The sequence below is a fragment of the Triplophysa dalaica genome, chromosome 11 (genome assembly GCF_015846415.1).
Source record: "Triplophysa dalaica isolate WHDGS20190420 chromosome 11, ASM1584641v1, whole genome shotgun sequence".
NCBI lineage: Eukaryota > Metazoa > Chordata > Actinopteri > Cypriniformes > Nemacheilidae > Triplophysa > Triplophysa dalaica.
In genome coordinates this window covers 14,316,773-14,334,065 of record NC_079552.1, presented here as the reverse complement: position 1 = coordinate 14,334,065, position 17,293 = coordinate 14,316,773, and the positions used below count along the sequence as shown (strand labels likewise).

Below are 17,293 nucleotides of genomic sequence, written 5' to 3'. Positions count from 1 at the left end.
CTAATATCTTTTGAAGAACATTGATAACCAAACAAAATTTCCCCCCTACTTTTCACTAAGACCATGGTGACTTTTCTCAAAATATCTTCTTTTGAGGTCTACAGAAGAAATTAAGGCAGACAGGTTTGGAATGACATGAGGGCGAATAAATGATCAAAGAATTGTTATTTTTGGGTGAACTTTCCCTTTAAGTCTTAGACTTAAGTTTCCATCTCTGTCTTGGGTCACCATAGATTGTGGTAAGCTGCTGTTGACCTAATGTGGGGCCCCTAAGGGATAATTAAATTGTAGTCAGATTTGCCTATCTGAAGCAGTCTTTACACTGCAATGAAAGACACATTTGAAACTGAATATACCATGAAGTGTTTACACAGACATGGCAATGCAGCGTAAATGTATTTACACTGGAATCACAATTGCAGGAAACAACATATCACACGCCTGAAAGTTGATTCTCACGCTCTGCCAGTAGAAAAAATATTCAGTTGGTTTACACACATTTGTAGAATGACAAGTTTATGTATAACGCCGTGGAAAAAAGAGACATTTACTATTTATAGGTACGCATTTAGGTAAAATTATCATTTTTGTTAGTCTGACAATGAACTGGAATGGTCCCAATACATCTATTGAAATCCTCAAAGACAATACGAAAGCCATAATAACGCACAAAAAGTTACAAATAAATTGATTTACCAACAGTTATTTATAGGACAAATATTTTGGGTCGGAATGCTATCACATAGGGGGCATCATTGTCATCCCAAGAATATAAATCACAGTAACAAATATACTGTAAATGTGTAACTTCACTAGTGACTATTCCGATTCTATCCCTCGAACTAGAGTCTCAGAAACACACAGACACAACTCTCATCTGCAAAGATATTACTGCATACAACAAAGCATGCAATATATCGCTGGATCAAAGCTCTAAAAATATCTAGTTTCTACACCCACAACCAAACTATAGAGAAAAAGCAAGCATCCTGAAACCCTTAAAACATTCAAAGAAGCATCTGCTGGTGTGCATGCTTAGTTACTTCAGCTTATGCATCACTGGAATTGTGTAGAAGATGCTTCCTATAAAATGAAATGATTACAAAACATGACAACAACAAAACTCCCAACATCAGTTCAGTCTATTACATCTCACCAAATAACATCCGTGAGGCTGCAGGGGATCTGTGATCAACATTTTAGTTTTTATCATCACTAGTTTCACTCACAGAAGACAGAGCAACAGGTTGAAACGTGTCAATATGGGGAAACGAAGGGATACCGACAGGAACTGTGAGAAAAGAGAGGCTGTTGATCAGAAAATGTATTATTGTGGCTTTACATTCATGGCAAACAGAGTCCTAGTTTTCATGAACGTGTGGCTGTGTATGTAGGACTGGATTGTCAGAGAGCGGTAATGAGCCTCATGGGAATGACCAGCTGTCTTCCAGCCAGGAAATCCACTTTATACCAGTTACTTTCCTCCTCTTTAACTCCCTCTTTCCTTTTCTCTCGTGCGTTTTAACGTCCCTCTGAGCTGTGCCAATAGTTCAGCCTTCTTAAAGAGCAGCTTCCCTAACACCTGCTCAACACTGCCCCGACACACACAACACTTAACAACACTGAAGTACACACCACGGAACTGGCCCAAACCAGAACATACACTTGCAGCAAACCACTTGACATAAAACCACTGTAATATCAAAAAGATGCAAAAAGATACCCAAAGGTAGATACCCAAACAAACAGCCTACTCAACATCCATATGTGCTTGTTTACTGGAAAGTTTACCCAAAAATGAGATTCAACCAAACACAGTGGTACCACAGTGGTTCTGCCATTGTTTGGTTACCAACAAAACATCTCAATGTGGGTTCTGCAGAAGAAACAGAGTCGCGCAGATTAGAAATGACAAGAGTAAATGATGAAAGAACTTTCATATTTGGGTGAACTATCCCGTTTAGCTGCACATTAGACAAACAATCACACTGGTAGCAGCAGATGAAAGTGTGATTGAGAGCGTCAATAGAGAATGTGAAGTTGACGTCACGCCCTATGTTGCGCCGCCATCTTTGGAGGATCACACTCCACTGCTACTATTGTTTTGATAAGTACCGTTGCTTGTTTTGTTTGATATATGGAGAAATCGAAAGAACAAGGGGATTTTACTGAATGACTTTGCGTAAGGCTATTGCGGTTTTTATCACAGCAAGACCGACCTACCATAGTTATATTTCCTAAAAACAAAACACTGCATTGAACGCACTAGCAGCTATCCTTCCAATATGGCGCAACATTCAACACGCCGTGACGTAACTTCACATTCTCTATATTTAGTACTATTCCAGCCATTTAGTGATACCAGACTGCGGAGACGGTTCATGCAGGAGTACGAGGATTATACACGGCTGCTCCTCATCGTGTCACACATGATCTTGTACGTGTTTGCGCCAGCAGTATGTTTAACCCCCGTGAGTATGCATCACACGCACCTGATAGATTGCATGCGTCGGGCAGATCCTGCAGGGCCCGGTCCCTGGCAAACACCGTGAACCTCAAAAACATTTCACAGTGAGTCAATGATACTATTCTTCCATTTCAAAGTCAAGTCAGGGCAAACCTCGAAATATCATAACCACGTCTTTTCCCCGACGCCGACCATCGGTATTTGTTTTTCTCTGCTCTTCTAAATTCTCGAAACTAACGGATCTCATCTTTATCGGCCTATGAGTTCCTCTTACTGACCACAATGGTTGGTATGGTTACCACGTTTCCCGGTCTACCTGCCAGGGTTCTGGTGACTGCAGGCGCCATGGCGACGCAGGGTAACTGAGGGGAACAGGGAGTGAAGAGGTGATGTGTTTGTATAGAGTTGGAGGAACAATATTATTACAGGCAGACTGAGAAATCGTGGAGGGAGAAGAGTTCGACTGAATGCAGTGTGTGGTTCACCATGCCATCCAATAATATCTTTACATTTGGAAACCGTTCATCACACCAAGGATGAGGGATGGAGAGAGTTTGAGAGAAGAAGCACGTTTCTTTCAAAACACTTTTCTGGTGATAGGCCTATCTAGTCTTTCGCATCACGCATCACACTGGATGAACCACATCTCGTTGGTTGTATGAACATGAAACTTTCCCCGGTCATAACAGTTTTCAGTCTGGATGTATCAAATTAAAAGATGAATCGGACAATCATATGAAAAAACAAAACTGATACTAGGATGAGGGGTGTTTTAAAAGCCCTCTATCGCCAGTCATACACTGCCCCCTAGTGACCCAAAACTTGCAGTTTGGGCCTTCTGACTTCCTTTAAACCAGTTCATACACTATAAAAAGTTTAGGGTCAAAAAGGTACAAATCCAACCATTGGGTTACAAATGAACTTGGGTTATTTCAAACCATGGTTGGGTCAAATATGGACATTTTCTTGGTTTAACACAACCATGAGATGAAAATAACAAGTCTTTAACAGAGGTTCTCAAAGTGGTGGTCTGCAATCCATACCCAAGGTTCTACAAAATAGTTAGCTATTGCCTAAAATATATAAGTGTGCCGTATTATTGGAAAGGGCATATTTTTGATAACCATCTAATGATGATTTTGAAAGATCCAAACAAACAAAATGTGTATAATTTGTGAAGACATATCGTCGCCTTGGAATTATAATGTTTTTTCCTGACATTTTTGTCAAAACTTAAGTAATTCACATATTCTTATTCTGTAATATCTTATTTACGTTATGTTTTTTTTCATTACGTTCATCAAAACATAATGGTGACAGTCCGCATACGATCAACATTTCTGAAAATACTAGATTTGAAATCTACTATTTTGCTCATAGGCAGTCATTCTTGCACCTTTTTTTGAAGGTTTTTCTCTAAACACTGTAGTTAGGACAAAAATAAACGAATGTTTTAAATTGCTGTTGCATTTTAACAGAAGGTTAGAAATGATCAATTGTATGCATTCGATTGTAGGAAGCAAAACACACATTCACACTTGTCTGCCCGGCCGAAGGATCACTCCCCGACGGTGGTGTGTGCCAAGCGGGGTAGAAGGAAAGAATTGTAGTGAGCTTACTTGACGTCAGCAACATCTTAGTGTCGTAAGCCTAGTGTAAATGTTTGCTTCAGGAGCATACTCCAACCATTATTCCACTGTCTCCAAACTTCATGCACTTTTCCACCGTGTTCCAGAAAAGACAATTATTTGACCATCTAAACACACTATAAAGACAGAACTATTTTAAAGCACGTTTATTTGAAGTTTAATATGATGTCAGACTGATGAAAGAGATGAACATACATTTACCCTGATTGCTTATTTAGTGCAAAAAATCAAATAAAGCAGATTGTCTATGGAAGCATGTACATTTTTGTGGCATATGCACAATGAATTCAAAATACTAGAACTTTTACCTGTATGCCACCCTGAAAAACTTTGATCCATTATCTCATCTCTCCCCCATACAATACATTCAACAGTCATCACACAGAAAAGCACTGAAAGTGAAGTACAGCGAGTGACCTCTATAGGAAATGGTTCATTATACATACTTGACAACCTTATTTGATCATCTGGGTTAAACATTTCAGCATTGAAAAATTCCCTATTAAAGGCATAGTCCATCCAAACATTCTGTCATGATTTACTCAACCACAAGTTGTTTCAAATTTGTATAAATTTCTCTGTTCTGATGGAAACAAAGAAATATGTTTTGAAAAATGATAGCAACTGAGATTTCTTGGGCACCATTGACTTCCATGCCCCTGGACGTCTTCCCGGGAAGGTGTTCCGGGCATGTCCCACCGGGAGGAGACCCCGGGGAAGACCTAGGACACGCTGGAGGGACTATGTCTCCCGGCTGGCCTGGGAACGCCTCGGTGTCCCCCTGGAAGAGCTGGAGGAAGTGTCTAGGGAGAGGGAAGTCTGGGCATCCCTGCTTAGACTGCTGCCCCCGCGACCCGGCCCCGGATAAGCGGTAGAAAGTGGATGGATGGATGGCATTGACTTCCATAGTTGAACAAAATTATAGATTTATTTGTTCTGTTGAACACAAAATAAGATATTTTGAAGAATTCAGGAAAACAAACACCCCTTTGGCAACCATTCTTGCCTACCCCAGAAATATCAGTCGCAAACATTCTTCTAAATATCTTTCTTTGTGTTAAACAGGTTTGGAATAACTTGAGGGTGAGTAAATGATGACAGAATTTTCATTATTGTTTGGCGTCACTTACAGAGTCTTTTGACATTGTAAAAATCTTTCCAAACTAATTTTCCTTATCCAGCATTGTCCAATCCAACATGCTGTCCTCCCCTAACTCTGCCTTCAGACTTTCTGAACGGCATGCTGGGCCGCAGTCAAAATCAGAATCTTTTCATTTAAAGAGCCTATAGAGTTATGACAGTGACTTTGTTATTTACAAATAAAACACATGCTTATAAATAAACGGCATCACTTACAGCAGCTTCACATTCAGTGAACTACGCTGGTTAAATGTGGCACATACATAAAAGTGCTGTACACATTGTAAAAGTGAGCAGTAACTTAAGACCGCTTAAGCAAGTTCTCCTTGTCTCCTCGCATATTTCAAGAGTATAAAAAGAAATGTTAGAGGAGTGAGACCACATAAAAACAACATAAATCATGCACATAACAGTTTTTGAGATTGCTCTCAGCAACATTATGAAAATAAAGTAACCCCTAACTACAATACATACAGTACATTATATGTCTTTTAGCATCTAGCCATGACACATCAAGCAGAAAAGTTGGGTTTAACATGTAGACATAGAGATGTTGAACTTGTCTACAAATATAAATCTCTTTTACACGGCTGTCAGTCCTCGTGACTTTACCTTCAGAGAAACATGATTTACTGTCACACTCCCCTCAGTTATTTACGCCACTTCAAGTTCTTTCAGGTTATTATTGTGGACACCATCATTTCGAGCCATATTTTAGTCTGGGTGTCAAACTGTTTGAGTTTAAGACACTTGTGATGAAATGACTGTTTGGGAGGCTTGGCTGTTATTCGTCTACATACTGGTAAAGTGACTGTTTGTGATGTTAACCAGTGCTATGTTACTGTCATGAGTTTACACATGATCTACTCATGAAAACACACACATTCTGAACTGCTAAGAACATATTAACAGTAAGAATTCAGCATGTGTACGACTATAGCACCCCCTAGTGTTATGGCAGAAACAAAAAACATTAAATGTAAAAAAAAATCGAAATAACCTTAAAGGCCAAAATAAGAATTCATAATTTTCTCCCCCTTGAGTTGTTCCAAATCTGTATAAATTTCTTTGTTCTGATGAACACAGAGAAAGATATTTGGAAGAATGCTTGTAACCAGTTCTTGGCCCCCATTGATTTTCATAGTAGGGAAAATAACAATGGTTGTCAAAATTGCTACAGAACTGTTTGCTCTTCTACATTCTTCAAAATGTCTTCTTTTGTTATAAAGCAATTTTTCCAACTGGAACGGTCCCTTTAAGTACACTACCCTTTTATAAACCCTTTTAAAAGTATTTTTCTCATCAGTGCAAAACAGCTAAGACACCAAATAAAATGTTTGTTATGTTATGTTATGTACAGAAGTTTAGAAGTGACCAGTTGTAATCTAAGAGGAGAACTAAATATAGAAAGTTTAATTATGTTTGGAATACACTTTCTATTTGTTAAGGGACCTTTATCACAGCCACACATGCAAATGAAAAAAGGGTCGACGTCAAATAATGTCAATGTGTAAAACATAGCATCACAATTATTTTATCAACTTTGAATGTGCCTAGACAATTTTTATAAAAAAAATCTGTGTCTATTCTGGGAGAATTACAATATATATTAAATATATATAAACCAATATCTGCATTAAATCTCAAAGACAAGCCAAATTCAGTTTAAAGAGTATTCCTTTTGTCCTATTTTAGCTTATGTTGTGTCCAACAAGTTTACGTACAAGGTGTAAAAACCCTTTTATTTTGTTATAATAGGCAGTTATTCTTACCTTACTTTTTACGGGGATTATATAGTGATGTACCGCATTAGTACACGACTCGTTTGCGTGATTCAGAGTCGACTTCCTTTTTTCCAAACCAACAACTTTGTTATTCATTTACCTTCGGCTTTACAACATGGCAGACTGCTTACATTCATATATGGCAACATTACACACTGCATGAAATGTAATGTACATGATCTCGTCGAATGTACTCTTTAAATGTGCTCAAAAATTCTAAAACAATTCCCTAAAACTTTTCTGTTTTCTACCATAAGTCTTTAAACTTGCAGGACTTTTTTAAATTCAGTGTCAAAAAATATGAACTATAAAGCAGTGAAGCATTTCCTAACTGTCAACCAAACAGATTGAACTCAAGTTACTCTTGTGTGGTCATGATCCCTTTAAACAGTCTCAGCATTACAGAGAGAATAACTTGGATCTGATTTCATGCAGTCAATGGCCAATAATGGGTGCTTAACACTGGAAAATAAAAACGCAAAAATGAATAGATAAATGTGAAAGTATATAGTGAGTGATTGATGGTACATGAATTTATGACAAAGAAAATGAAACATTATTTGACTTTTTAAAGATCAGCTTGATTTTATTCACAACTTTGGAAACAACAAAGTTGGTATGTAAATTATATTTACAAAGATTGTATGAACAACAAAATTATGATTTGTATTGTGTTGAATCAAACTGCTTTTAATAATGTTTTTACTACATTACTCTGTTGTCAACCTTTTTAGTCTACAGTTAACTAGCGTAACATCAGTTAGCTAATGCACACTAGATATCTTATATAACTAGATACAGAGAGTCCAGAAGAATACTACAACAGGGGAGAATTAATAACAAGTTTGATCCATTTAGCTCAATTATTTGGCTCAAGCTTTAAATAAGTTAATAAATATTAATTGTCCCTTGTCTCACAATTTAATTATTTATATCTGTGGTCTATATCCTTTATGAATCCATCCCAAATATTTTTAAAATATGCATAACGAAAACACAGTAAGCAAAGTATTTTTACATCTTCCTACAATATTAACACTTCGTCCCATCTACCACTATAAAAATTCAAGTGTGCGTCGTCTCAAAATACCTCTTGATGTGCAAACGCAGACATACCACCTGAGTAGATCAACACTCCAAAATGGGAAAAATAAAGCTTTAAATAATTTATAGTGCAATTACACATCATCACCTTCGTTCAAACGCAAATATATGATAAAGATATATTTATGAGTGAAAATAGTTTCTCAATGGCATTTAGACCTTAAACCTATACACACACAGGCTGCAAGTAAAAGAGCTCTAAGTGAAGGGACAAAATGTGAAATAGGCACCTTGAATCAGACAACTAGATCTGTCGTCTGGCAGTCTGAGACACAACCCAGAGTTTCGAGGTTAGACATGCTGGTCCCTCTACGTGACATGTTTAGGGTTGAGAGTGATGTATTCACGGCCCGTGTGCCCCGTGAAGCTACGCTACCAGACTCACGGCATCAAAACAGTAAGCGTGGCGCTGATCAACGCATTCCAGTTAATGCACGCTGTCAGCAGGAGCCCTGCATACGTGTGCGTGAGAACACGATGCCACCACTCGCACTTCTCCATGTAAGGACCGAGTACGTATTCAGGTCATCCCCTGAGCAGATACAGATGGGCTTCTTATTATGAGGATGGGTTGAGCTAAAATGACTGAAGATTTCTCTATATATTCCAAACACGTATCCATTCCAGGTACCCAGTCAAGTATTCACAAGCACGCTCCATCTATCACTAACACAAGCCTGATATTACAGAGTCCTATATAGCATATAGTCCATATAGCAAAGACGTTTACCGTTACATCCAAGAAATTATAAATTGTCAAATATTTCTATAGCTATATTACATCTCCATTTCACTTTTTGGGGTAAAAGGGATGCTTGGTTTCTAAGGCCACAAAATGTTAATATGAAAAGCAATCCATTATGATAGACTTCAGTCAGTTCAAAACATTTCTGAATAAAATAAACGTTGCGGTGTAGCATGCAAGGTGCAGGGCTTAGTGGGATAAACGTGTATTTACAAAACAAAATTTAAAGCAACTTATCATCTTTGGTTTTAAAATAAACATAGGACGATATCAACATCATACGGGCAATGTTCGAGAATCTCATAAAAATGCGCTGAGAACTAAAAAAGGAGCCGAAGAAACTAAATGAATAGTGGAATGACGATGACAGGTAATGTAATGCAAAGAAAGGAAATTACCTCAGATTTCGGGAAATTACATCACTGCCAAAAGCATAAAATGAGGAGAATGTTTCATTCATTCATTCATTATAAATAACTTTTTGTTACTTAAAGCTTAAATGTTTCATTTCTGTGCTACTAGCGGCACCAAACAAATGTAAAAACAATGCCCATTTTGAACAAGTTGCAAATCCCAATGCAATTCTTTCTGCTGTCACTACTTGCACAGAAATTCCACATTTCCCTGTAAAGGTTCTTTTTTTATATTCTTCCAAAATGTATCTCTAAATTAGTTTAATCTACTAATAAATACACTTTTCAAGTCAGTCATTACAAAACCTATTTGAACAAAGCAAACTTTGTTCCGTATTTGTGTATAACAGAACAGATCACATGATCTCTCTTAACATTTTACAAGTGTTTTTCTCCCCGATCAAACCAAAAGAAAAACATATCATAAAAAGATAATTACAGCTTAAGTTTCTGTCTAACTCTGAAACACCTTAAACACATTCATGGTCTTCAATAGTTTCAGGGACGTTTACTTCTAGTTTAGTTTTGGAGTTTAGCTGCCTGCTCTTTTTCCGCCTTCTCCTTGGCTTTCTCCTTCTCCATCAACTTTTCCTCCTTTTGCAGCATCACCATGATCTCTGCTACCTGGTTGGTGGAGATATCGATGTCCTCCTTATCGATCAGCTCTATCACCTAACACACACACCAGATGTCAGTCAAAAATGCTGATTCAAGCACATGACACAATATGTTCATAATAAAAGCTCACGCTGTGTTACCTTGATGACATCATCGATGTCTAACTTGCCATCCTTGTTTTCATCGAGCGCTTCAGCGATGCTCAGCAGCTTGTTTTCTGGAATGTTCTGGATGTGCTTCATGACAGCAATGAGCTCGTTGATGCTCACGAGATTCTCCCTATAGGACAGGAACATGCTGCATTCAGGAAACGATTACTTGATAACACGGAGGGTAAGACGGTGGAGGAGGAGTTAACCGATCAGCCAATCACATGCCGAGACAGTCGTGCAGGGTTCCCAGGAAACACTTTAGTAATTGATAGCACTTTTAAACTCACAATCGCAACAAGCGGGTTATTCTGTAAATTTCTGACTAAATCAAACAAGCTTTATTTTGTAGTTTCACAAAGAAAGGAAAGATATTTGGTTTCATGGCACAAGTCAAATGGCTGATTAAATCTGCAAGGATGTTTATTCAATAAACAGCACCAGAACATCATTGGACAAGCAAATGTTTGACAGATTAAAATATTAAATTAAATCACGTCGGATTGATTTGGCATTTTAGACTGGGCTAAAAACAATCAAAGTGAATGCTGTTTGTGAGACAAAAAGAAATGCAAAAGGTCACCCCGGTCCTTACCTTGACAAGTCACTATGTATTTCAAAGAACAATCTAAAAAAACAACAAGAATTCTTTTTAATTTGACTGGGAACCCTTTTCTTTTGGCATTTTCACACTGTGAGGTTCTTCGTCCACCACCATTTTACACTTTACAGCACAAAAGAATACCATTTCCCATCATGCACTGTGATCTCACACAGACATGCATGAATGAACAGCCTCTCTGTTCAACCCAACATAACATGAAACCCATTCAATGGAAGATCTCTTACCCTATTGGTGGTGTGGTTTTGCAGTCCATCTGACCATCTAAGACCTCCTTGTCCTTCTCTAGCTCAGTGATGATTTTATCAACTCTGCCAATCATGCGGTTGACTCGCTTTGACAGATGTTTGCTTGCTTTAGACTCCTGCACCTCTTTCTCCTGCCCCGTCTTGGACAGCTCTCTCTTTATCTCCTCCAGGTCCTGTGCAGAGAAAAGTGGATCTTAGAATGACAAAAACTGAAGGTGATGCATGTCCTTGTTTTTAATAATGTTTAAATAATTTCTCACATCCCTGTATAATATATATGCAATAATATATGCAATAGGTTTGTAGATTTATTTCCCCCAAAACTGGCACACACACACACCTCGCTATACTCCTGCACATCATCTTTGAGGTCCTCCAGTTCCTCCTTCTCCTTGGTGAGGAGTTTCTTCTGCTCCTTCAGCTTGGTGCAGGCATCACTCAGCATGTCAATCTCCTCCTTGGTGATTTCCTCTCCCTAAAGGTCAAACCCGCACACATTAACACATCAAACAAACTGCTAGTAGATATTAACAGATATGCAGAGCAGTGTTGGGGAACCTATGAAATTGAGCTTAACTGCCAATGATCAAGCCCTGTGAATTAAATTCATCATTTATTTTTGTTTTTAATATCTGACACAAAAACAATGAGGATCTTAAAGTATATAATTGTGACCATGCTGTTTTTTGCATTAAGTATGAATATAAACATAAGATTTTTTTACAACACAAACCTGATAAATTGCAATGTTTAACATGTTTTTTTCGCTACGGACGCCGTGAAAGGAATCACACAGACATCTGGGAATCGTTTCACAAATGAGCTGCTAAATCGGTCTGCTGAGCAATTTCAATGAACTGAAGCATCCAAACAAATTCAAATGAATCATTCTTCCTTGTGCCTGAGAGACATTCGACTGGTTTTTGATTTCTCTGTTGTCAAAGCACAAATATACAGCTGACATCTTTCTTCCTCGCTTCACAACCCACCACAAATACTTCTATCTGAAATCGCAAGCTTAGATTAACCGAGCTCTGAAAACAATATCCCAAACCCCCTCGCTGTGAGGTTTGTACTGCCACGGCAAAATGCAAGCGGTGCGGAAGGACCACAGACTGGAAAATAACACGAATGCTGTGCTTGCAGATACTCTTGTACTTTAAAAAACTTCCCCTCATATTTTCATTTGATAATTCTAAGGTTATTCTAGATATTTTATCAATTGCGTATTACGTGGCTGTACAGATAATGCTTTGAAACCTGTTTTGTCATACAACTTCATAACCTGTTCTCACCTGTTGCATCTTGTTTAGTTTATGTTAGTTGCTCCCCAACACTGATCCAGACACATAAAGTGCTTGGGATCAAATAAGAGGATAATACAAATGCTGTCAGAGGAAAAGGTGATCTCATACACATTATCTTATTCAATGTGATTAATGAAAAGCAGCTAAAAGAAACAAAAACACATTTGGTAGACCTTAAAACCACACAAAACAACCAACCCAGAGGACTTGCTGCATGTTTCATAAGCACTTAAACACTCACACATACTCATAAATGGATAGAGAGTTGGAGATGGGTAAAGTAGGGAGATCCAAGCAGAACCACACAAAAGTCTTCTGCTCTTCGAATCACTAAATTCACACAAATGTATGCGTCGCTGTTACATTGAATTAAATAGGGATGTTGAACAATTAATCGCATTCAGAATAAAAGTTGTGTTTACATAATATATGTCTGAGTACTGTGCATTTTTACTTCGTATTTATAAACACATACATGTATATATGATAAAAATTATATAAATATGTCTATAAATTAAAAAATATTGTTCACAGTACACAGACCCTTATTATGTAAACACAAATTTGTATTCTGGATGGGATTAATCGCGATGAACTCTGTAACAGCCCAGATATTAAATTTAGCTTTTGGTTTGATATTGAAGCGTTTGACAGTTCAGATTGTAGACGGGTCAAAGATGTTAAGATGTCAAAAGAAACATACAAAAGTGAGTTTATGTCTATAGAAAGCACATTAAATGCAAGTAAAATTTGGTTGAAATAATGTTACATTGTCATTCAGTGTAACAGAATATTTATGTATAAATTCGAACAACATGCTTTGTTTGACTTGTACATATTAAAATATATAAAAGAATTTGGGAGCATATTACATTTTATTGTGCTTTAAATGATTAAAAAATTCTTATTGACAAATGGGCAAAACTTAGGTAGTGGATAGTCAAAAATTACAACTAATTAGCATTTGGGGTGGAAGTAATTAGTCTTTTAATATGTCATAAATAGATTTTTATGGTAAATATACCTGTCAAGATTGTTACACTGAATGACATTTTAGTGACTTCTTCTGTAAATCAGAAAAACAAAAATTTCAAATGAATTTAACAGAAACCTTTTTTTTTAACAACAACAATTTAAAGCAGTATTACACTTGTTTTTATGCTTAAACTCTTCTTCATCTTTGACCCAGACATATTTTGTACAGTAAAGCGAGTAGAAGAGCAGAGGGGTCAGTGTGATCTCCAGATGGGAAGCAGTTAAGCATCTAACCTGAATGTGCAGATACCTCTGCCACTACTCGAACTGAAGAAATAAACACGCAAAATGAAACAAGATGCCAAACACAAGAAGAGCTGAGAAAGACCAACATCCCAACAAGATGAGATCAAATTTTTGAGAATGAGACAGACGCCTTAAAAAGTCAATGAAAGAAATGTGGTCAATAGACGGTGCAAGAAGCCCCGCCTTTAAAAAAAAGAAAACTGCTAGCTTGTATGTTTTGCTCCGTGAATATGCAAGAGCATTAGTTGTGTTTCTGCGTGCTTGTTTTACCTTAATACCCTCCAGAACCGGTGCCGTATCTCGTAATGTTTCTGAATGGATGGCCACATCTACACTTGAGAGATCATGTTCTGCATCCACCCGTCTGTCAGCATCCAGCACCTCCACCTCCTGAAAGCAAATATGCAATCTTCCATAAACATTCAGACACGTGATAAAAAACTGTGAATAAAGTAAAAAGAGATGCTAATGACCCTTGCGGCCTGTTCCTTTGCTTTCTCTGCAGCGTCGGCCTGTCTCTCCAGCTCCTTCTCTCTGTGCTCCTCACGGATAGCTTTCTCCTCCTGTAGCGTGGCCTCAAGCTTGGTCTTGTTATCCACTTTGGAGAAGTCCAGCTCTGCCACCTTCACCTGTGCTTCTTTAGTCTGTAAAAACACACAACACAACCAAACACAGTTTTATTACACCTGAACAACCAGCTGCATTAGCATTGATACTGATAAGCCAAGTTTACATATTAACAATAAATAAAAACGTTACTGTAAGCAAAAGAGAGTTTTAAACCAAATAAGACGGAAGAATGATGATAATTTGCATTTGTATAAAATAAATACATTTAGAATAAATAAACAGCAATATTTATGTACATATTTTATTACAAAAAAATTACGGCTGTCAAACTTAATTGTCATTAATCGATTCCAAAATAAATCTCTTTGTATGTGTTCATATGTGTGCCATACATATTTATACATGCATATAAATGCACACACATACATATTTAACAAATATTTACATAAACCATAAATGATATTATTACACATAATTCTTAAATTTACGTATGTGCATTTATATATATGTGTAAATATGTATGCCATGTATAAAAACACTTTATAATAAACACATTACTTGCGATTAATCAATTTGACAGCCCTAAAAAGATTTAATATGAAAAATGCACAGAATCATTGAGACCTTCATTACAGCTGAAGATGCCAAAAATAAAACTGTTGGCAAATATATCATGAATATTGGATATGTAGTGAACATTGAAACTGTTTTTAAATTTCCATCATTTTTAATATTCTTTCAAAAATTAACAACTTGTTTTCTGTGAATTTTGTCGTTTCAGGGTTAAAGATAAACCCATTTCTGGCATGAGGTCATAATTGTTGGCTTTACATTTCAAAAAAGATCAGGGCTGTGTGGACATGTCAGTACTCATTATGGGTGAGCTGTACCATGATCTCAGGCAGGATCTGTAGTGTTGTTTTGAGCTGGTCTGCAGGGGACAGCGTGTCGGGCAGGAACATGGCTCGAGACAGCAGCAGCAGAGATGTTGGGATGTGCTGATTCAGGTGAAGCTCCAACCACTAGACCCATCAGAGATGTACAATATTATATGAGAAATTTGACCATTATAAAATAAAAAACTGATGAGCGGCGTGTTGTGTGCGTCACCTGTTTAAGCTGCTCTCTAAGCCTGTCCTCCGTCACACCCAGAGCTCTCATTCCTCTCACGCGACACGCCGCCTGAAGCTCGTTCACATTCAGACTGTCCACTCCCTCCTCAGCTATCAGCTGTCAATCACACACGATAAACAAATCAATATGGTATATACATACATAAATATGAGAGTGAAAAAAAATTATATATAAGAACAACATAAAGTAGCCCAAATTACTATATGCAAACACATGGGTCCTATTAAATATTACACTCTGTACCTTGTCATCTGCACGGATGGCACGCAGTTTCATGATGAGCTGGAAGCGCAGGAAGTTGTTGGTGCCGATGGACTGAAGCTCCAGCAGTTTGCACAATGCCACCAGCTGCGGCCGCGTCAGATTATCTAAAGTCAGTTCATCCTCAAAGAGCTTAGAGAAACGTATGATCTGCTCATTACTTGGTCTCTCTCCTGAGTCACGGATCTACACGGAAAAGACACAGGGGGTTGAAGAGTGAGAATTTCGCACTGCATGTTCAACATTTAATGTCTCAGCGAAACGCAAATCATAAACATCACCACTTGGGGGCAATACAGAGCTGCATTTAAGCTTTCAGTTTGTATTGAGAGCAAGGCACTACGAAGTCTCTCATTGTTAAGAGATCTCTGCATGTTTTACCTTCTGGAAAAAAGTGGAGAACTCTTCAGTCACATCGCCCTGGGCTGCTTTGTTTCTCAGTGCGATCTCCTCAATCGTGTCCTGCAAGAACTTGGCCATCTCCAGCTTTACTCTCAGCTCCTTCTTCAGACGTTCCTCCTGCAGAACACACAGACGCTCATCAGAAATAGATCATGGAGACTCGCGTTTTGTAAAAGCAGAGGAACAGAAATACGCTTATGAATTAGAACACAAAGGTGAAAGGTCAGCTTACCTTCTTGGACTGTGTCTCAAAGGTGGATGGCAGCATGTTAGGGAAAAGCTTCAGAACAACCGGAAGCAGAAACTCCATAAATGGAACGATGATAAAAACCAGAAAGGGCAGAAGGCGGAAGACATCTGCACACGTCCTCAGGAACTGTGATTGACATGAGAGAAGCGCTGACATCAGACACAACGAATGACATAAATGTAATTATAGTAGTAATTTTTGTACAACATTGAATTTCGGCTTATAAAGAACACAAAGAAAACTCTATTTGTTGTCTGTAATAAAGTTATTACGGTTACACTTTTGTTAAGGTACAAATTCATTCATTATTAACTTCTTGCGTATTAAAATGCATATTAGTATGCATAAAGCACATATTAATGCCTTTTCTTTATTTTCTGGCTGGGCACTTCAAGCAGTGACTTCAGCAATCACACAATATTTAATCAGTAATGAAACATGATGAATTCAGTTAAAGAGAAGTAAGATAACAAAAGAGCTTCAGCTTTATGAGGGGGTCCCCGCTCCCCTTATACCACCTGTGTGTCAGTGGCCCCATAGGGAAGAATGATTTAAGCCGGGCAGCCTTGAAAAGAGCTTTTGTGTTTGGCCTATTGACATGTATATCCCCACAGTAAGAGAGAGAGAGAGTGAGCGGGCGAGAGAAGTGAGAAACAGCGAGGCCTGCGGTGTGAAATATTCATGGAAGAGTGAGTGGGACAGCGAAGGCATTCCAAAGGAAGAGGCCAGGAGGACACAGGCAGAGGGGTCGGGAAGGGGGTTGATGGCTGATCAAAAGCTATAGGAACCCACGCTGTGGGGCTGGTTGTGAATGGGCGGGATTAAAGATGAAGTGGGTTAGTAGGAGAATAGCGAGAGTGAGGTGCGACAGATGCTAACTATGGCTGATACATTAGCATACCTTCGCAATGCTAATGTTGACAGAGTTCAAAATTCCTCTGTAAACTCTTGATAACAACTCACTAAGGCCAGATGTTGCTAGCAAGTTCTGAGGATATCTTCTAATAGGGTTGCAGCACAGTTTGCAAGACCACTGTAACTTTAGTGTATACTTCACCGGAGAAAATGACCACATCTCAGCAATATTACTTGGGCTAATAATGACAGACATAATATTCTATCAACAAAAGAACAGACTGTTTCATAGTT

At 38.0% G+C, this 17,293-nt stretch overlaps 1 protein-coding gene across 2 annotated transcripts in view; it reads right to left on the bottom strand.

The window, feature by feature from the left end:
• Positions 1–4,266: 4,266 nt before the first annotated feature.
• The window catches only part of letm1 (leucine zipper-EF-hand containing transmembrane protein 1), a 19,937-nt gene continuing 6,910 nt past the window's right edge, over positions 4,267–17,293 (bottom strand). The window contains exons 4-15 of one of the 2 annotated variants that reach the window (XM_056760195.1): positions 16,127–16,270; positions 15,874–16,011; positions 15,475–15,678; positions 15,208–15,327; positions 14,988–15,119; positions 14,001–14,171; positions 13,798–13,917; positions 11,280–11,414; positions 10,919–11,112; positions 10,665–10,697; positions 10,061–10,199; positions 4,267–9,974 (exon numbers count right to left, since the gene is read on the bottom strand). In XM_056760195.1, the coding sequence (XP_056616173.1) occupies positions 9,822–9,974; positions 10,061–10,199; positions 10,665–10,697; positions 10,919–11,112; positions 11,280–11,414; positions 13,798–13,917; positions 14,001–14,171; positions 14,988–15,119; positions 15,208–15,327; positions 15,475–15,678; positions 15,874–16,011; positions 16,127–16,270 (1,683 nt within the window). In that variant the 3' untranslated portion in view covers positions 4,267–9,821. The remainder of the gene's footprint in view (positions 9,975–10,060; positions 10,200–10,664; positions 10,698–10,918; positions 11,113–11,279; positions 11,415–13,797; positions 13,918–14,000; positions 14,172–14,987; positions 15,120–15,207; positions 15,328–15,474; positions 15,679–15,873; positions 16,012–16,126; positions 16,271–17,293) is intronic. The other variant, XM_056760196.1, reaches the window with a different exon arrangement.